This window comes from Pterocles gutturalis, unplaced genomic scaffold, assembly GCF_000699245.1.
Source record: "Pterocles gutturalis isolate BGI_N339 unplaced genomic scaffold, ASM69924v1 scaffold1875, whole genome shotgun sequence".
NCBI classification, from domain to species: domain Eukaryota; kingdom Metazoa; phylum Chordata; class Aves; order Pterocliformes; family Pteroclidae; genus Pterocles; species Pterocles gutturalis.
The window spans coordinates 96343-117615 of NW_010143292.1; the positions used below are offsets into that span (position 1 = coordinate 96343).

At 50.4% G+C, this 21273-nt stretch overlaps 1 protein-coding gene across 1 annotated transcript in view; it reads right to left on the reverse strand.

Moving 5' to 3' along the window:
- HYDIN (HYDIN, axonemal central pair apparatus protein) overlaps positions 1 to 21273 on the reverse strand; it is a 69911-nt gene that overhangs the window by 24011 nt on the left and 24627 nt on the right. The window contains exons 7-10 of the mRNA XM_010084668.1: positions 15898 to 16099; positions 13072 to 13255; positions 4483 to 4582; positions 513 to 631 (exon numbers count right to left, since the gene is read on the reverse strand). Of these exons, the coding sequence (XP_010082970.1) occupies positions 513 to 631; positions 4483 to 4582; positions 13072 to 13255; positions 15898 to 16099 (605 nt within the window). The remainder of the gene's footprint in view (positions 1 to 512; positions 632 to 4482; positions 4583 to 13071; positions 13256 to 15897; positions 16100 to 21273) is intronic.

The window sequence follows — 21273 nt, forward strand, 5'->3', positions numbered from 1 at the left end:
CCGCCCCAGGAACCCGCGGGATGCACGGCTTTCCTCCCGCCCCAGGAACCCCCGGGATGCATGGCTTTCCTCCCGCCCCAGGAACCCTTGGGATGCACTTCACTGAAAACTGTTTGCAACAGACTCGAGTTCAAACGCAGTGAACTTGTTCCAGCTGCTTCTTAACAGCCAGAGTACAAAGGTGTATTGCATCCAGGGCTGAAACAAAAGCCTCTCAACACTTATCTTTTTAACTCAGTGTTGCTTTTGTCGCTTTCATGTGTCAAGGCTTTTTTTTTCCTTTATGAAGCCTCCTGGCTGATCTCAAAGGTGTGTTGCCAAAAGACAGGGATTAGGGCTTCACAAGCAACATATACACCTTTCAGACCCCATCAAAAGTATCCAGATTCTGTGAAACCCCCTCAATGTGACTAGTAGGTAAAATATCCCCTGCTCACAACCACCTGAGTTACCAGAAATCCCGCAGCTCACTGCTGCCCTGAGAATCACCAGCATCCCCCCTGAGCGCTCACCTTATAGTCATAGTCCAGTCCCAGAAAAACATCCCCCATGTCCAGGCGGTTGAAGCTGAAGCAGAGGCAGGGCCCTGTGCCTTCCCCTTTGATGTGCAGCGGCAGCCGGCTCTCTTGGCCTGGGGAGAGATTGCCATTTCAGTTCAGTTCCCTCCCTTGCCCTGGATCTTCCAGGCTGCCTCAGTGCTCGTCCCTGACTCCCTGGGTGGGACCAGCTCCAGATGCTCCAGGAAAAGGGATGGGACCCTTCTCTTCCCTCAGAAGATATGACCCTGGTCTCATTTCTAATTTCTAGCCAACCCCTTGGGCTAGTTTCTAATTAGTTTGAACCCTGACAAAGTGATGCTGAGTTTAAAATACGATCTCTGAGTTTCTTCCCCTGTGCTCACAGGAGCTTTGAATTCCATTCTGTGAAGGCAAAAAGCTCATGAAACAGAACTGAAGATAAAAATGTGCCGTTTATACTGATGCAATCGGAGATGACAGCACAGGAGCCAACAAGTATGAGCCCAAGCAAGGCGAAGCTCCCTGCTAAGGGTGACAGGCACATCGGAGGGCTGCGGAGAGCAGGCAGAGCATCTCAGCCACCCCCCGTGCCCAACATCCAGCTCCAGACCTGGGTACTCCAGGGCTCACATCTCCTGCACCAGCACCTAAACAGTGCTTGATGCTGTCCAGAGAGGAGAAGCACTCACCTATTCCCACCATGACAGCAAGAGCTCAGCTTTGTAAAGACACCCGAGCTGAAGCACGATGAGCCCTTACAGAAAACCAGCTTCCTCCCTGCTGAGCTCAGATAAACCCTAAACATGCTGCTGACACACACCTCCCTTGCTGCAAAGGGGACTGAGCAGCACAAGGAGGAGAAGAAAGCCCCAGAAGTTGTGTATAACCCTCAATGGAGCTTTTGTGCAAAGAATATTCCTCCTTCCCTCAGGCTCAACGTTTATTAAAGTTTAGGGATGGAAGGTTGCTTTAAAAAAAAAAAAAAAAGAGCCTTCTGCATAGTTATTCGAGAATGTCCAAAATGACTTTTTATTGCAAAGAGCAGCCCAGGTGTGACACCACAGTGACTAGATCACAACTGGAAAAAACCTCCCCTGGAACAGCCTTTTCAATGATCACTGAGTTTTTTATCTCACAACGACAGGACGAGGATGTTTGATAATGTCCAAAGCCAGAAAGGAAGCGGTAGGGAGCTTCTGCTGAATTCAACACTAAGCGGATGCAGCCAAAGCCCAGCTGATAGCAGAGATGAGAGTTATGTTTCACAGGCTCAGGCACTAACTGGAGGCCTGGGTGTTTCTATTTCACAGGCACCATAACAGAAGCAATACTGGGTGCCCACTGTCAAAAGATTTCTCCATCTTGCACTATACCTGGCTTAATTTTCATTAAAAACTCCAGGTCTAAGACATGAAAGGTCTTCAGAAACTGCAAAGGTTTCCAAGTGATGAGCTTCTGCCCATGATCATGCTGAGCCACATGTCCCATGGCCACTGCAATCAGAGGCAGTTCCTTCCCCTAGCAGCAGGTCCTGGGCACGTCATGCAGGGGGTACAACCTGGAGGTGCTGCCTTGCTTTCCAAAAATAGGGGCGGAGGTGACCCACCAGCCCAGGACCGCGTTGCCAAAGTCCTGAACTTCTGCTGCTTTCTGACACCCAGCTTGTTCACAGAATGTCCCCATATTTTGTGACTGGTTTTGAAGGCGGTTCTCACCCAACCACATCAATAAACAGTTTTACACGATGCAGGACAGTTCTGTCGCAAGGTCAGGGAGTGATCACTACGTGGGATTTGAGTTCTCCCTGCAAAGGTGGCTTAGAAAGGGGTTTTGCAAGGTGTAACCCAATACAGTTCTGTGTGCAAACAAACCTAAAAATGCATTTTAGGTGTCTGAGCACCCCACCATGTGCCTCCTCCCAGCACTCAAGAGCTACAGCTTTATTTGCATGAATAACTACAAAAGTTCATTTTGAGCTTCAATATTTGCCAAGAGCAAATTGCAAACCACTTCCTAACACCACCAGCTTTGCAAGATGCACAGCGCTGATGAGTTCTGTAAATCACCTGATCCAGAAGCATCTGTTAAGCAATTTATGGAGGCACCGGCAAAAAACCGTGGAGGCCAGCAAAGCCCCTTTCCAGGGGGGCGGGAGATCCAGCTGCACAATTCACAGCGCTGCACCAGGGCAAAGCTTCCAAATATTCCCAGCAAGGGGCACACACCATCTGCAAATCCGCCAACGGGATTTGTGACTGGCATGCAAATACAGGGGGAGACAGTTACACTTCTTAGAGGAATCAAGAAGCAAAATTAATTGACTCCCTAGTTAAAGATCACTGTTTTCTTCTTTAAACTCTTTTTGCACCCAGAGACCTTGACTCTGGGACAGTTTCTACCCTGACAATACACACAGTGGATCAGCTTGGCTTTGTAAGGGACAGGGAGTAGGTGCATCATTTAAATTACCTCCTCGAGGTCCTCTTCCAAGGAGCCAGTGGAAGAGTTACGCTCTCCCGAGGGCTCATCATGGTATTTCAAGAGCAGGCTCCACCCTGAAAACACAGATCCTTTGCCCAGCTCTGCTTCCTACAGCTCCCAGAGCAGCTCAAGGGTTGCACTGCAAGTAGTTTTCCTACTTCTCTGCAATGAAAAAGCTCTCCTGGCACAAGCCCTGGAGATGCCTGCAAAGCGATGGACACCCGCATCACCAGAGCGAGAGTCCCACAGCCAGGAGCACAGCACTGAGCGAGCAGCCCCTTGGGAGCCACGTTTTCAATACATCCTTTCCTTCCACAGCTCTAACAACTGCAGCTGGTGGGCAGGAAGACAGTTTGTTAACACAAGCCCTGTGTAATTACTGTAGGTGGCATTTACCAAGGAAAGCCCGCGCAATTACTGTATAAATAAAAAGCTGTTTCATGACATTTGTATCTGTCAGCTTGCAGCAGGAAGGAAAGCAGCAAAGCAGCTGGGTTCAGGGTTTCACCTCCCTCCAGAACGGCAGCCTGGCTGCTGGAGGACCACAGGTCTTGCCCCTCTTCCTCTGAGATGGGGAAAACCAGAATGTTCTCTGGATGGAAATCTGACAGCTATTTCCCACTCTTGAAGAACACCTGAAGCAGCACCACGCAGAGATGCAGAGGAAGGATAAGGTAACCCGAACCACGCAGCTCGCTGCAAGCCCTCCCTGCCCCGTGCTGGCACAGCAAAGCCATCACCATTGGAAGGGCAAAGAAGGTATAACCTGGGTAGGTCAACGATCACTGCTCCCAGAAAGAGACTCAACAGCACTTCTGCAAGACACGATGAGCATAAACTTGTCCAGCAGACTGCTCGGACTCTGATTTCACCCTGCTGAGCACAGCAAGCCCTGGGCAATGCCACCCGTATGCCCCATCGACCAGGAGCCCCAAGGTGACAACTCCCACGCAGGGAGAGCAGCGTGCGGTGGCCAGAGGTCATCCTTCTGCAGCCACCTTGCGCTCAGCAGGGCTCAGCCACATCAGGTCTGGCAGCACCTGGGCAGCAGGAGGTGACCAGGGTCCAGGAGCAGGCTGTGACCTGGCTCCTACTGCCACAGGAGTCTGATGGTGCATCCCTGTACTAAAGACCCCTCTCGGAGGTATATTGTCTATAGGGGCTTAATGCTCACTGCTAAAGCTGTTCTGCTGTGTAGCTCCTTGGCCTTTACCAACACCACACAGCAGAGCAGACGCTGGCCAGCCCATGGCATGAAAGCTTATCCCTTCACTGCTTCGATTGTTCTGGGAGCAGGGATCCAGAGCCAGGCGTCCTGAGCCCTGGCCTTGGACAGGAGACCGCAGGGACAGCAGGTACCTGCCAGCACTGTCCTGCTGACCACTAACCCTTCCCAGCAACTACACGAGAACCGAGGGGGCTGGAAGGCGACTTGTGCCTGGCCTTCACTGGGGGTAACAGCAGCAGGAGAAAGGAACCATACCTGAGATGCTGCAGTAGGCTGTTTGTTCATAGACTCTGGCTTCTCGAGGTTTAAAGGTCACAATAAATTCAAGTGAAGTATTTGGCCAGATTTCTCCCTCCTAAAACAGAAGCAGACAGCAAACTATCTTCAGACGTTACATTTCTTGTTTTCAGCCACAGCCCTGTTCCCTATATTTGGGGCATCAGTGAAGAACAAGCAGCAAGTAACACTTATCAACAAAATTTATCAGAGTTTGGAAGCAGCTGCAAAAAGCTTTCTACGTCCCTCACCTTTACCGGCAGCCGGCAGAGGCATTTTGTTGAATTAGGGCCATAACGAAGCAACCAAACTGGCTCACACTCCAGCAAATCAAGCAGGATTCCTCCAGAGGCACCAGCCAGTCTCAGGAAGAGGCACCTCTCTCCTGCAGACCCCCCCGTACATCCCCCTGTCACTATGGCTACACGAACACTTCTGCTCACATCACAAGAGATTGAGAAAACCAAAGGGATTTTTCCATTCTTGGTTATGAAGGTGCTGCCTCTTACACCCTCCACCTGTACATGTATTTCAGTCCATAAGGTGCTCTGGGGAGCTGGGGCGCTCAGCGCCTGGCAGAACGAGCCCCCCTGCCTGGGGGGCAGGGAAGAACAGACCCCTTGGCCATGGCTGCTCCTGCCCCGTGCCGCGAGCACTCAGCCAGCACTCACCAAAGAGCTGAGAAGGAATCAGAGTGGGATGTGTCCTGCATGTCTCTGCAGGGTGCATCCACTCCTGTTCCCTCAGCACAGGCTCAAACCAGAAGAGAGGGGATTTGCTTACAGTCCCACACCTCTTTCAACCAAAAATGAAGTAAAACAGCTCTCTTCCTCGTTGCGCTTGGAGATTTAAGTCTGGGCCATGCTACCACTGTGTCTGTAACTGGCGGCTTCTTTGCAGGGTCTTCTCTCTGCTTCTCTTCCAGAGAGTCCTGGCACTCGGTCCCAGGAGCCTCGTCGCTCATTTTTGGAGGCACCCCTGGTTTGTAAAGGCTCTCACTCGCTTCTTGCAACTGGTTTAAACAAAGGCACCACTTACACCCCCCCAACACCCAGCGTTACAGATGTCTCTCTGTGCATTTGTCGACATATATATATACATCTGACAACTGTGGCAATACTTGACAAGAAATGAACAATCTAGCTTACAGAAGGAGACAAAAAGAACAGAGTTAGTCTTCTATCAACAAAGTGAGGCTGTGATTCTGCCTGCTGCTGGGTACTCTCAGTACTGTGTCCAGAAGAGTCTTGAACTCACTGGAGTCTCTGGCACTTCTGTGCCATAAATATTAAATAATTACAATACTTCCCATCGACTTAGTGGTTATAACTCAAAGGACAATTCCCACAAAAATTAAAGAGCTATGGCATGGTGAGTTACTGGGCTGGAGCTGCAAATAATTCCCTAATGCAGTCTGCTCGGAGTCAACAGAACAGAGAGGAACAGGCAGAGAAAACTGCTTTGAACACCAACAAACCACCACTACCACAATAATAAGAAAAGGGAAGTCTGAAAGCAGCAAGTCTCTTGGATTCCTCTCAAAACCTAGAGCAAACACACCTGCCAGTTCGAATATACTTTGTGTTTCTATCCAGCAAGCAACTGGATGAAGATGAAGCCTTATGAGATGACAACAGACTTGCTTGAGGAAGCAAACTGGGGACATCAGCCTGCAACCCACGGTCAGTGTGCCGGAGAGCAGATCCCTCGGGTCCTGGAGGGATGCTGCACGGACTCACCAGCATCCAGAGTGATCTGGGATTTACAGGAATAAGAGCAGCCAGGGTGCTCCAAACAACATCAGCTCTGCTACGACACCTGGAGCTTGCCTAAGTGAGAAAAAACACTCTGATAACAGATCTCCCTGGCCTGGCTAATTAGAGTCTAATAACTCACCAGTGCTCATCTGCTGCTTGCTGAGTGTTTAACAGACTGAATTCCACGGTCCCACCCTGGGCAGACCGTCCCTGGGGAGGGGGGGATGCACTAGGCAGCTGCTCGTGTTTGCTTTGAGCCCAGCGCCTCCAGCTGATCACGCATCTGGGCTCCCCGGCGTTCTGCGCTACTCCTCGAAGGGTGCTGCGCCGGCAGAGCTGCCCAGCGGGACCCTTGGTTCCTCCAGCTGCTGCAGCCCTCTGTGCAGAGAGCCGCACAGACCCCTCCTTTGGTTCCTGCACCGCAAACGCTGCCCTGCCAGCCCTACCAGCACCATCAGCCACGCAAACACTCCCCACCGCTCTGCTCAGAGCCCTGGGGTCCGTGAGGTCTTCATCCTGCAGAGGGAGGGGGAGGATAGCCGGTCCTGAGCTTTAAAACCAACACAGGGGTGCAGGAAAAGGGAGAGGAGTTCAGCAACGTGTGGGAGGGAAGAGAGCCCGGTTTCAGAACAGCCACCCAAATCACCCCAAGGGAAGGTCTCCATTTGCTCTGCAGAGCCCCATGTGCAAGACAGCAAACAAACAGGGAGGGAGGTGTTTGAGTGAGACAGGACAGGACCAGGGAGGCTGAGGGTGACAACTGATGCCAGGATCTGACCATAGTTCTGCCACCAGGCTTCGAGGGCTGTGCACAGGTGGATTACCGGGGTATGCTGCTTAGAGTCCGTGCTGGCTGTCAGACAGACAACGCCTACCATAAACTGAGCACCCGATTTGCTGTGACTGCATTATTTCCTGCAAGACTTTGGGATCTATCTGAAAAAGCAGAGTGAGATTTTTATACCATGTCATCATCCAAGGCAACACCGGCTGCTCTAACGCAGTGTTCGTACGAACGAGAACGAGGTCTCATGGAGCCAAATCATTCCTGGGGAACTCAGAAAGCGTCCCTCCTTCCACCGAGGCCAGAAAACAAATTTCTCTGAGCCTAACGCAGTATCTAACAAAGTACTGGTTTGCTGCTGGCTTCTGCTGGCTCGCGGGCTGCTGGCACTCACTGGTCTGTTCCATGTGCCGCAATCAGATATATTGGCCCTGTGGACACTTCGGAGCGGTTTGGTTGTTACTCAGAGGCTGACAGAGGCAATACATCTCCCATTAATGGAAGGAAGTGTAATACAATTCATAAGCAAAAATGAAGCTAAGCAGGAAAGGAAGGAAATTAAAAGAACCGTTGGCCTGATCAATATGTATCTGCTAACAACAGCGCGCTTCTCAGCTCAGCGAGTTTAGCTGACTCTGGGATTCAATGAACTCCAAGGCCAGCACATCTGTGACAGAAATATAACCGACACGGTGATCTTACCCCACTCTTTTGGAGCACAGTCACGGCAATATATCATGGAGGCAGCGATGGGGACAGATTTGACAGGGCACCCAGGAGGGTGGTGAGAGCCAGGCACAGGGACAAGAGCAGGAGATGATTCAGAACCAGCCCGTGCTTGATGCTTCTGACAGCTCTGTCGTGTTGTGAGCTGCACCCACGTCACCCGTCCTGCTCTGGTCACTGCCAGCTGAGCTGTCGCTGAACAGGACCAGGATGGCAAACCTGCCTGTTCCTCCCAAAGCTCTGGCAGTCAGATGGATGGATACTCTGCGTGCATGAGCCCTACCGTGACCCACACAGCAACGATCCTGACTGCAGCAGTGAATACACGCAGGGAGACATTGGAAGGAGTTAATAGAAAGAGAACTTCATAAAAAAAATATTTCAGCTTAGAGAAATGGAGGCACAGTGAGGCTTTCAGCCGCTGCAGTCCATCCAGGCTACTGCCGCACTTCCAATGCTCCTCTCAGGGCAGCAGAAACCTTCCAGGAGCTCCTCTAGCAGGGCAGCCCCTTTAGCCCCCATTTCTCCAAGGAAGCCCCAGCATACAGAAGGAATAAGGGCTGAATCTTCAAGGCCTGAATGCCCTCAAGCGTTCCGGAGGGATGTGGGAGCATTCAGACTATATAAACCCGAGAGATCTAACTTGGATCATCTACAGGGAGCCTCGGGCTGCAAAGCCTACATCCCCTTGGATGCAGAAGATGAACATAAGGTAACGTGAAAACCTTTGACAGTCCTCAGACCACACCAGTAGTGTGCTAGCCCCAGAGGTGCATGGCTACACACTGAGTCCAGCGAGCAGCCTCTGTACGTGCCTGGGGCTCGCTGCAAACACTGGGTTTGATACCGAGAGCCGCCCCTCCACAGAACCCCTCCTGGGCTTTGTGGCTCTGGATGAACCTGGTTTGGGATACCCGTGCCCACGCTTGTCCTGTTCTCAGAGGACACTGCCTCTTGCCACAAAGCTGCCTTGTGCAATATCAAGTCCATTTTAATATCCGTTCTCTCTCTCATGGGACCTGTCCCCATTTAACTCTGGTCCTCACCTACCCCTGTCCCCAGTAGCCCCCATACATCTGCAATAGGCACCAGGCAGCCGGCCCCTGGCAGAGCCAGCAGCGATACCCTGCCTCCTGTCCTTGCACCCAGCAGGACATCTCAGACCAGCGCCTGGAGAGAAAATCATGCCTGCCTTCATCTTTGCAAAAGGTCTTTGGAAGCTCACCTGCAAATGAAGGCAAGGCCCCATCAGAGAGCGGGCTACACCAGCCAGGACCTGCCCAAAGCTCCCTCTGCTTACAGACAAGGGGGCAGAGAAGGCAGGAAAGCGATATCAGGGCTTTGCAACCTGCTCTGGCTGCCTGCTGGTCTCCACGTGGGATGTGAGACATTGCTCATGACACAAAGCCCTAGCTGTCCTGGCCTCCTCCCGCTCCTGCATCACCGTTGCTGCTGGCAGGGGAACCGGAGCCAGGCCAGTGCTGGCAGGGCTTTTATCCAACTCTGGAACTCGAGCCTGCCCCAAGATAGCCCAAACCAGACAATTAAAATGGTGAAATTCCACTGCACCAAAAAAATACAGCTTCAGTAAGAGCCCAGGAGAACACTGCAAGCACCCACCTCCAGCAGTGAGGGACGAGGCGAGTCCCTGCAGGCGTCAGGGTGGCCGAGGTCCTCGGGGGGTGATTCCTCCTCTAAGGTACCAGAGGAAACAAGCCTATGGACTAGAAATAAACCCTGTCCTTTTCTGTGCATCAGCACAGCTCTCTGGAACAATCCTAATGCAGCATTATTACCGGAGCCTCACACTCATGTCCTCGCTCCCAAGAAAACCTGCACCAGCAGCTCGGAGTCTCTTCAGCTCCTGATATGAAATCACCATTCTGCAGGATCCAGCGTATTTGGTCAGGAACTTGTGGCAGTACATCCACAGATAGCATTGTCCCCTGCATTGTCTCTGAAGCTATAAGCCAGATCGCTTGACTCCAAAGGCGGACAGCAAGAAGAAATAATCAGTTACACTTTATTCTACTATTCCATGGCCAAACCAAATTCTTTCAAGATGCAACTACTCTGGGAAATTTCTGTCATTTCTCCCTTCGTTACTGCTGTATGTTAGACTATAAAACTGGCAAAAATATTGTGAATTATTTCTCCTGGGAAATTAAAGTAGACTGTTGAAGAGGTTCCTCACATTCCTGCCACTCCACAGGGAACAAAGAACTGCTGGTTAACAGGACACGCTTCACTACCCTCCCTCGCAGGCTGCTGCCACATGCGTAAGAGCCTCGGGACACCTCGGGAGCCAGCGGTCTGCCTGGGCTAGCACGTTCTCTGTAGGATGGTGGTTGAGTCAGAGCATGGAAAACTGCCGTGGCTGCTAACCAGGACAGAAATAAAACATACGCGGTGCTGTGAACATGAGAGTGCAACACTTCTGGCTCCATGTCAGTCTCAGGCTGCAGCTGGCAGGTGGCACAAAACACGGGCAGCAGATGTATGATACAGCAGAAACCTCCAGCTGTGGTACCCTGGCTTTGCGACAGCGTGAAGCCCCGTGATATGGGAGGGGATGGCACACCGCGGCTCACGGCTACAGAAGTCATCTCTGGGCAAGAGCCCAACCGTAAATACTTGCCAATCCTATCTTCCCCTCCCTCAGCCCTTCAATCATGAGAATCTCTTAAACCTCCACCAGCCTGAGTAAGAAAAAGCCAGTCTTGAAAAGCTGGGCACCAGCGACTGTTGGCCAACTCCCCTGCACTGTTTTGCAGAGAGGGAAGGTGATCCACACCTGCTCAAAGCAGACAGAAAAGGAAAGAGAGCAGGCAACAGAGGCACTGAAATGACACCCAAAGGGTGTCCTGCTAGCTCAGGATGCTGGGGAGAAAGGCAGTGCCAAAGCTAACATCTGCCTCTTGCCATAAATAACTGAACCCACAGTGAGCTCTAAGACAGACCACAGCTCCCGCTGGAGATGGTGCCTTCTGCCAAAAACTGCAGGGCTCTGGACTAGCCTCTCATTTGGACAGGGACCAGCTTGGTTCCCCAGCCCAGGTGGAGATTTGCAGGAACAAACACAACGCTGTTACCTCCTGGCCCAACGTTTGAGTCAACAGCAGCAGTTTCATAACCTGGGCATCTTGAAGACCACCTCCACCAGCTCAGAGGGAACACAGGGCACTGAGGAGCCACCACCAGGCCATGACAGGACAGTGACGACGTGTCAAGGTCAGTGCAATGGTAACAAATCCTCGTCCTCCCTTTCCACTGGTTTCCATTTCTAAGGAGTCAGCTCCCACGTGTCTGCAGTGTGACTTACAGCTACACTGTGGTGGGGAGGATGCAGCAAAAAAGCAAGGGCTTTGTCCTTTGGGAGCCACCTGGGCTTCTATCACAGCTGCTTCTGCTGACATATCATGTGTATTTGCAAAAATAAATTAAACCAAATTTGAGATGCGCTCGGAAAGCCAGAGTTGCATAACAGCTTGTTTCCCACAGGCTTGGACAGCAGCTCAAAATGTTCATGGTCACATGGTAATTCCAAAATCACTGCCTTCCCTTTTCCGTTATTATTTTCAACAGCGAGTTAACCCTATACAGACCGGAGTGACCTGCTGCAGCTTCTACCAACAGCAACATCCGAAAATACCAGCAACTGACGATCCACTTACACAGACAAGCTTCTGCATGCACCCTGCCAAGCCACCCTGCCCAGAAAGCATTCCCAAGACTATCGCTCCATCAGCCACCTCACCTCTGGAAGCAGTTCTTTCCTCTGGTCACTTGTTCTAAGGGTTTGATGATTTGTACAGGGTGCTCTCAGGCATTGCAGGTGACAGGTAGGAAGAAGAAAGCCACTACTGTTGGCCAGAAGGTCTGTGAGGCAGCAAGGTCCCAGGTTTGGGGGGCCTCCCCAGCAGATTTACAGGGCAGTTCAAGAGTGTCTGTCCAAGCTCAAGGTTACAGGGACATCACCAGAGAGAAGGTGGTGTAAGTCAGTGTATTTTTAGACTCTACACTTGCTAAAGAGGAGAAAATACTTACTATAATTTGATGTAAAGACTCCAATAGGTCAGGGAGAAAGCCATGAGCAAAACTCCAAATGTGAAACTGACTGCTCCATAAATAACGGAACTAATGGAAGCCCAAAGGTAATACTGGTCAAGACTCATGCATTAGCCCACTTACATTCACTCCCGGAGCAAACTATGTAACAATAACATAGCCATTTAAGCGAAGTTGCCATCGGGACTTGAGGCCAGGCTACACTTTATGTCTGCACATCCTCCTGGGAAGCACCAGGACTCCATACTGAGGGCAGCCAGACTTCTGGACCTCACCCCAGGGCACTTCAGGAGCTCCAGAGCAGGTTAAGCTACTTGTGGAGACATAGTCCAACTGTAATGAAGCAGGAGCCCTGGGGAACACCCCAAAACCAGCTCTGGTGCACCACAAGATGCTCTTAACACTCAGCTGATCAGCTCCCAATCTCTACAACATTTCTACTGCTCCAGCACAATCTCTTGGTCACACCATGCTGCTGTCAGCTACAGTGGTGTGACACCGCAGCTGTGCTGACATTGGTGGCTCTCAGCCCCATATGGGCTATAGGAGTAACCAAGAGTACATGATCTCTTTCCTTGAAAAAAATTATGTTTACCTATTCAAAGAAGAAAAAAAAGCATATGGGCTTATTCTAGGGTTTACTCCAAAGATGAAAAGGGATTTTGCACTGCTCAGACAGCAGGCATTCTTCATCTCAGACCATGCAAATAGCCTCAGGGCTTGGGCTGATTGAAGGATAGAGGGATTTGCTTGCATAAACAGAAAAGCAAAAAAAATTTTCAGTACCTATGTGCAACAGAAAGAAAGTCCATTTAAACCTGCCAGCCTTGTGTCCAGGCTCACAGCTGAGACTGGAAGGGAGATTCCAGGTTATGTGAAGGGATTGGTATTTCCATGATTAAACTCAGGCTGAACTTGGCCTCCTTTCCACTGACAACCATCTAATTCTTCAGGTCAATATGTGAACTGCCAGTGCTCTAATATCCTGTGTTAATCCCCACGCAGTATACGTACAGTGTGCCCTTACATATAATAATCGATGCCTCTGAACTGTAAGGACACTTAAGTGCCCTTAATTGAGAACCCTTGCAGCAGCGCTCAGCTCTCCGAACCTCACTAGAAACCTGATGTTTTACCTCTCAGCTCATCCAGCCAGCTGATGCGGGCATCTGCCAAGTGACCTCATTCAAGGAGGAGGAGGAGGAGGAAGGGAGGCTCTCAGGCATTGCTTACCACTGGCTCAATGGTGAAGATATCATCAGAGAAAAGCATGGGGTCTTCTTGCACCCTTGCTCTCTGGTTCTGGAAGGTGAGCTGGAGCAGGGGAAGGTGTTGTCGGAGAACGGGGTCCACACCATACTCCTGGAGAAGCTGATCCGTCTTGTCCTCTTCCTGCTTCTGCAGCCTGCGACACAGCCTGCAGCCACGGGGAGAGACAAACCAAGCAGATAATTTAATAAGCAACATATTTTTAGAGACTGGCGCGTAAGTGCAGGGGCAGGAGCACACTCGGGGAGGAACAGCAGGCAGCGGCAGCTCAGGAGGGGCGAACCCCAAGCCACAGGGTCCCAAATGGATCAGATTATCACTTGTTGTTTGCTGTTTGCAGCAAACTTCATACTTACAAGCTAAGAGGAGGCTTCTGAAAGCTAGCAGCCCTCAAGAGAGCCTCCTGGCTCCAAGCCACTGACACAACTGATGGAGAACCCACCAACCACCTGAACTGGCAGAGCTGCTGGGGGGAGGCAGATGAAGATCAAGAGGCACCCACCACAGTCCTTCACTGGGAAAGGGAGAAGCAGCTGGGTTTCAGCTGCAGGTTACTAGCACCACACTTTTTTGCTTATCCCTAGGGGCCCAAAAGGGAAGAAAACTATATCTGCTCTGTTCCCTATGCTGCCTTCCACCAGAGGATCCCAGAGCACTTGAAAAGCAAACTAAGGGATCCAGGCATTGCATCACTTCAGTGATTAATGGGTTCATGTATATGAAAACAGAGTCCCCACCCTGAGAGGGGAAGGGACTCTGCCCAGCATCACCCTGAAGTCAGGACCAGCATGTCTGAATCCAAACCCTTAAATCTAGCCTTGACCCACCGTCTCTTTCCCCTCCTTCCGCCCTTCTCTGCAGAGCACTGACGCAGTTAATCTCTCCCTTACTTAGTAGTTGTAGCAGAAATCATTCTAGTGTTTAAAGATCACATCCAAGAGAAGAGAAGGGAGCACCACTCCACAGCAGTTGCTTCCTTGCTGGCGTATTGCTGTCCCCCCTTCACGCTCCAGTCCTCTGGCCGTGAGGAACCAGCAGGTGACAACTCCGGGGGGGGGTGAGTGGAAGGCTCCATATGTAGCAAATTGAGGCAATGTAGTATAAAAAGGAGAGCGATCATCACCCAGCTAAATTCAAATGCAATTAGAAAGGAAATACAGTCATGGACATCACTAGATGCACACAGAGCCCCGGGCCAATGCTGTCACCAGTGCCAAAAATACTTGCTTTGGCTAGCATCCCGTGGAGCGCAATAGGAAACGCTTCTCCATGGCTAACCTACGATGCTGTGCATCAGGAGGGCTTCCAGCCACTCAGATGAGCAACCCCCAACTCCACCTCCATCAGCAGACAGTAATTCCACCATTACATCCTAGAAAAGTCCTGCAGGAGGGAGACAGAGCAAACCCCTGGATAGACCTTCTAATCATCCAGGTCATTTTGGGTCACATCCCAGGGCAGGGTCCTGCACTGCCTCCTCTCAGAAAGAAGTTCTCTCTGCCCTGAGATCTCAAAAGCTTCTCTAACAGCAGGACAGTGGCCTTCGAGCCATGACCGTTCCTAAGATCGCAAGTAAGGAAGAACAAAAGATCATGGTCAGGGTCTAGGACACAAACTGGCATGAGATCAAATGTAACTGGAAAAAAAAAATATCAGGTTGAAGTTAAGGGTGGGGAAACCCGGTTGCTTCCAAGGGGAAAGAGGGTGACTCAGGGTCCAGTCCAAGACAGGCAGGTGGGAAGAGATGATACAGGAACAGGCCAGCAAAGTAACAAGAGCAGGTCAGGAAATTTTCTTTTAACACACTGAGTTTGCACGGAAGTCACACACTGTAATTAAAAACAGAACAGTGGAAAACTAGTTTTGGCCTTCAAGGCATTTCTGACCTAATTATGTTGAGCTTTACTTGATCAGAAGCCCTTAAAAAGCGCTCCAGTCTAAGGCAGTTTCCTGACCAGCTATGGGTTCAGACTGACTCACACATACCTACATCCATTCAAGTCTGAAAAGTCACCCAAGGATTCCCTAAATCGTCCAAGCTTCTAAATGTAGTGTCCCATCCATTTCCCTGGGCTCTAAGTGTTTCTCTGCTGCCTGAAACAGGAGCTCCAAAGCTTCACCAAAGACACCCTTTGAAGAACCTGCCCCATCTCTCACCGCCACGAGGACACCGGCTGCTGAAGCCCAAATGCACTTCCCTGCAGAACCTTCCACCTCCAGACCCTTCCCTGCTTCTTAGGAGGGGCCAAAGTACCCCGTTGTGCTGGAACCGGGACAGGGCAATGCAACCCAACATCCTACAGCAGGATGGCCTCAACTCTCCAGGCCAGCGAAGCGCTCCACCCTGCCCGTTCCTGGAAACGGAGCCTGCCATCTTACCAGAGCTGGAGTGAGAGACGCTGCCGTGAATATCAGCACAGTTATGCTACCTGCAGCTATGTTAAGTGCTGCTACTCAGTGCAGTAACAAGCGCTGACGCTTTCCTCAGCCTCGTGGACCCTCTGTAGCCCAGGGGTCTCTGGATCTCAGTGATTTGTGGCTCCCATAAACATGAATTTGCCCTCTGAGGAAATCCAGTCATTGCAATCAACCTTTTCTCCCCAAAACATCATCTTCAGCTGGAGTGGGAAGTGCCGAGTCCCGTTACCCTGAAGCCCAGGGACACGCACCTTGATACCATGGATCATTTACTTGTCCTAGACCATTCAAAAGCACCAATACTCCTTGAGCCCATACATTAGTTTTACCCTTGGGCAGTGTATCTTACTGAAATGAGCCTTTCAAACAAACCTCTCCTTCTGCTGATCCTCTTCTTCCTGAGTAACAAAAGTCTTCCACTGGAACTGGGCTCTGATGTTACTCCGATTGTGGATGAACACGGACCCGTAGCTCGACAGTGTGAGGTAAGTCTTCGCAACCGTCAAGAAGTTCCTGTCCAGCCCAATGTTGGTCTCTACAGCTGCTCCGTAAAGGCTTACGTGAATATCTTCACCTGGAACAAAGCAAGGGGGAGTCTTAGCTCATCACACTTGAAGTACAAGGAACAGAGCAAACCCCAGGCAACAGAAGACAGCGTTACAGCTCTCAGCCGTATCAGCACTTCCATGGATCAGCACATTTTATCACATCCCGATAGCTGCGTGTGTGCAGCATGAGGATGCCTCAGACACCACCTCAAGCACCTTATTCCTGGGGGTGTTTGCACACGTTTATCCCCAGGGTGACACCACTGACAGTGAGATGTGCCCAGGTGGCCTTTGGGTTGCCATCCCACTCAGGTACAAGGAATTCTGCACCCATGTCATTCAGGTGACAGGGGAGTCCCACCTCAGTCACAGCCCACCCAGGGTCTCCTGCAGGTACGTCACCAGTGCTGCGTCTCTCCTGACCCCTTGCTGCTGCCCAGCAAAGGTGCCGGGGAGCATGTGAGCAGAAAAGGGAGCTTCAGAGGAACAAGCGAAGTAAGAGCACACGGCAGGGTGGGACACAGAAGAGAACTTGACTGCGTTGTGGGTTTGTGGAGAAGTGTCCAAACGAGACTGCTGGGGCATGGCCCACACCAGCCTGCCCGCAACACTCCTGCCAGCCCGTTTCTTCGGCCCGGATCCTGCTGCCTGAGCCTGCAAGCCTACACAGAGTATTCCCAGGCTATTCCAGGACCAGAGCAAGGACATCTTTGCTTTCCACCTCAGACCCCGCTGAAGAGGAGAGAGCCCCTAGCTGTGCACATCAACTGATCAATGACCGGAGTCTTGTTGGAGTACCTCCAAGCATTTCGCCCTCCAGAACAGACTCCCACCAAAGGCTCCCTCATTTCCAGAGCTTTCAAACCTTCATTCTTCCCAACCAGGAAACGCCTGGGAGTCAGCTGAGCTCAAACTTCAGTACCAAGCCCACTCTTGCTGCTGCAGGTGAGTGCTTCCCAGGTGAGATGCCAACAGAGGCCATCAGCCACATTCTCTAGAAGCAGCATTTCTATGGAGTGATGCATAAAGCCTGAGAGCCAGCCTCCCCTGACAAGTGCAGCAACCCAGACAACCAGCACAGGACAGACACGGAGCTGCTGGAGCGGGGCCAGAGGAGCCACGGAGATGGTCCGAGGCTGGAGCAGCTCCCGTGCGAGGACAGGCTGAGAGAGTTGGGGGTGTGCAGCCTGGAGAAGAGAAGGCTCCGGGGAGACCTTCCAGCACCTTCCAGTGCTGAAAGGGAGCTAGAGGAGAGATGGGGGGGCTCTGGATCAGGGGGTGCAGGGACAGGACAAGGAGGAACAGGTTGAAGCTGCAAGAGGGGAGATTGAGATGAGATGTGAGGAAGAAATGTTTTCCTGTGCGGGGGGTGAGGCAGTGGCCCAGGTTGCCCAGAGAAGCTGTGGATGCCCCATCCCTGGAGGGGTTCAAGGCCAGGCTGGATGAGGCTTTGGGCAACCTGGGCTAGTGGGAGGTGTCCCTGCCCATGGCAGGGGGTGGGACTGGATGGGCTTTAAGGTCCATTCCAACCCAAAACACTCTGTGATGCTGTGACTCTCATATCGTGGAGAGTGTCCCTCTGCAAGGGCAGAGCCTTCTCCTCCCTGCACAGGTTACAGGAAGGCAGCCAGGGGATGGACCTGCCTTTAAAAGGCTACCGTGCAACACCACGAGGAGACAGCTGGATGGAATCCTTAAATCCTCGCCCAGACACCGCCCAGCAGAATCGCTAGGAAAAAGAGAGCCCCGTCTTCTGGAGTGGGGTTGGGGAATGAAGCAAGACTTACAGCAGTAGATCTCTACAGTCATTCATTCATCTCCACACATGGAGAATTCAGCCTTCATGCCTGTATAACCCAAATTTTTCTGCTCTCAAGGGAGCCTGGAGCAGTAAGGGTTTGTGGCCAGAGATGAGTTACGTTGCGAGAAAAATGGAAACGTTTCCAATGACTGGACAATCTGCTTTCTACAACAGACAACTCAGCATATAGAAATAACCGAAGTTCAGAAGAGTTACAGAGGGAGGTATGCTTTCCAAGCATTGCCTTTCCCCTCCACTGAATCCTCAGCATATATTGGCAAGCAGAGGAACCAGGACCCAAGAAATAGGAGACGTGCACAGGGCTTTGAGCATGTACAACTTGGGTTCATAGAGACATGACCAAACACTCTACAAACATCAAAACGACAAAGTACTACAAAATAAACACCATGAAAAGTATAATCATCTCACTGTCTAAACCCGTGGCCACATGAGTCTGGAAATATTGGGTGTAGTTCAGATCTCAAAAACCAAGCTGAAGCATTTGAAGTTAAATAGAGAAGGGTAGAAAAAACAATTAAAAGTACAGAGCGGCTTCTATAGGAAGCCTGAATAGGATTCCTCAACCTAGAAATCATATGGGAGATAGACAGAGATTTGTAAAAGCATGAATAGCTTGGGAAATGTGAATAGGGAAAAATTTGTCATGATTTGTCATAAAATAGGAACCTGAGGGACTGAAGTGATGTTGTTAGTTGGAAATTACAGCAAAGTAATAGTACTTTCCCAGGGAATATTCCTCCCTTTGGAACACACTGCAAGAGAGGCTGCAGAGGCTAACAGCTCGAAACCCAGAGAGCAACTGGACAAATTCTTGGCAGATAAAACCATCAGAAGCTATTATACAGAGACAAGAATAAAGCCTCCAGCACAGAAAAATGCTAACTCCAGAGCCTGCAGGGGAGCAAGCATGTGCCCTGCCTGTTTCCGCACGCTTTGCTAAGCATCCCTGATGTCTGCTCTCCCAGAGAGGAGCCGGGGCTGCAGCCCCCCCGGACGCTCCTGGCTGCAGGCACCGAGGACTCTTCTGAAGGCTGGAGGGTTTGCTGGAGCACCTTCTACCACACAGAGAAGCACTTGACACAGTGCTGGGTATCTGAAGCCCGCGATCACTCGGTACAGCGGAGCGTGCACAGATGCGGGTGAGTCAGGAGGAAGGCGCAGATCTGTCTGCCAGGCACATGAACTGACACAGAGAGCCGAGCTGGCAGGGTTGGCCAAGGGCGGCTGCAGACTTCACATCTTGGGTGCCAAATTAGATGTGACATTTCATTTAAGACTCCTGGTTGTTTAATATATAAGTTTAAAAAAAAAAAAAAAAACCACCAACACTGTTCTGTAACAGTGATGTAGCACTAAGCATCGCACTTGACAGGGTAATGTCCGTGGCGTGTGGCTCGGGATGCTTTGCTGCCATGAAAGCACATTTACTGAATTCGAACGCATCTGCCCTATCATTATTTACACAACACAACCTTATTACAGGCTGTCAGTTCTCTCATTCTTACACGCTTTTGATACATTTCCTACAGATAGCAGGACACAGCTCACTCTCTCTGCAACCCGAATGAAGCAATGCCTAAACTTGAAATTAAAAGCTAGACTATTTCTACTGCAGTAGAGCAGATGCTTTGGGTTGTGCACTCCTGAATGATGCTCTTTGACACAGCAGAAGCATCATGGTTTGATTCCAGCATCCATCTGCATGACTACAGATACAGGTATTTTAGCACATGATAATTTTTACAATCTTGAAGCAAGAAATCTAGTATTGAGGCATCCTTCCTGGGGCCTAGTCTGCAGAAAAAAAAAAAAAAAAAAAAAAAAAAAAAAATTAAAAAAGGAAATTAAAGAAGGAGTAAAAAAAAAAAAAAAAAAAAAAAAAAAAAAATTGAAAAGGGAATTTACAGAAGAGCTAGAATACCTTTCTGAATTCTTCTAATGCTACATGATCATCCTGGTGCAAGAGGGAATAGTTTCCAGAGCAGTACAAATTGTTCTTAAATAGAAAGACAAATTTTGTTTAGCCTGATCAATGAATGGATGAGCAAACTCTTGAACAAGATTTCAAAACAAATTTTAGGTTTTATGAAGAATGGTCTCCTAGTATTCAACAGTAATACTTTCCTCATTGATTACTGCTCTAAATATTAGGAAGCTGGCAGTTAGATCGATTAGACTGAGCAGAAGCAAAACAGCACCCTGCTGCATTTCGTCCTCACCGAGACATGTTCTTCCTTTATCCCTGTCACTCCCTCTAGTCTGAATTTGGATTTTAAGTCTTTTCAGGAGTCAAGTTTAGAATATTTGGGTAGCGAGTTTAACTTATATTGCCAGGTTTGTCTGAAGCTTGTGTCCTGCTCTTTTCTCTAGGAACACCGCTGCAGAGACAGGTCCTGCTGCTTTTTCACTGAAAACACACGCAAGCCACGAAAGCAGAGCCCTTCGCTTAAAAGGGCATTACTGCACCTCCGTATTGATCTGCAATAACTCATTCTTTTGCTCCTGCTACTATCGTACCCAATTGCCTCACCACTGCTGGTATATCCTCGTTTCTCAAACGGCACACAAAGGATGGCTGTTACCACTTCACCAGGCAAAGAGTCACTTCACCAGGCTGAGCATCTCTGGAAAGCCAGAGAAGTCACCTACAGCCAGATCCCGCCCTCCCCACCAGATGCTTTTTGCTGCACCTCCCGCAGAGCCACCACTTGATCGGAGTCAGGAGCACAGCTCCGAGCTGTTTCACTGTCGGGAAGCTCATGACCATGACAGTCATTTGTAAGTGTTTCTCCAGGGCAGTGCTCATGAGCTTCCTTCAGCCACTGGTAAATCACCACATTATTTCCTCCAGCCCTAGAGCAACTGGTTTATAAACCTCACCACTGAACAACTGCCGCTGCTGACACAGGTGTTTCTAAAGAATCATTCCCCGGCTACAAAGCTCAGAGCATCCGAATCATTATCATTGCCACAGTTATTGCTGTTAATGGCCAGATGTCCCCAGCATGTCCCAGGCATCAGCAAAGCACCCCCTGAGCCCATGCAGCACACACAGCAAGAAGAGGGTCTCCACCCCAAAGGCATTGCAAGGAACCACAAGGCAACAGATGGGGAGGAAGAAGGGGGTGGAAAGCAATGACCAGCCAGCAGTGGTCTAGGGGACAGGTTGCAGGCTCTTCTAGACAGCTCTCTTGCCCATTAAAAGTCATCTCATTTTCCATCTGGCTCTTTATTGTGCATCCTTCTGTAATGAAGCACCTAAATATTCCCCATTACCTCCTCTGCACTGTGCTGAGGAAGATCAGAATCACAGACTGGTTTGGGTTGGAAGGGACCTGCAAGATCTCCCAGTCCCACCCCCTGCCATGGGCAGGG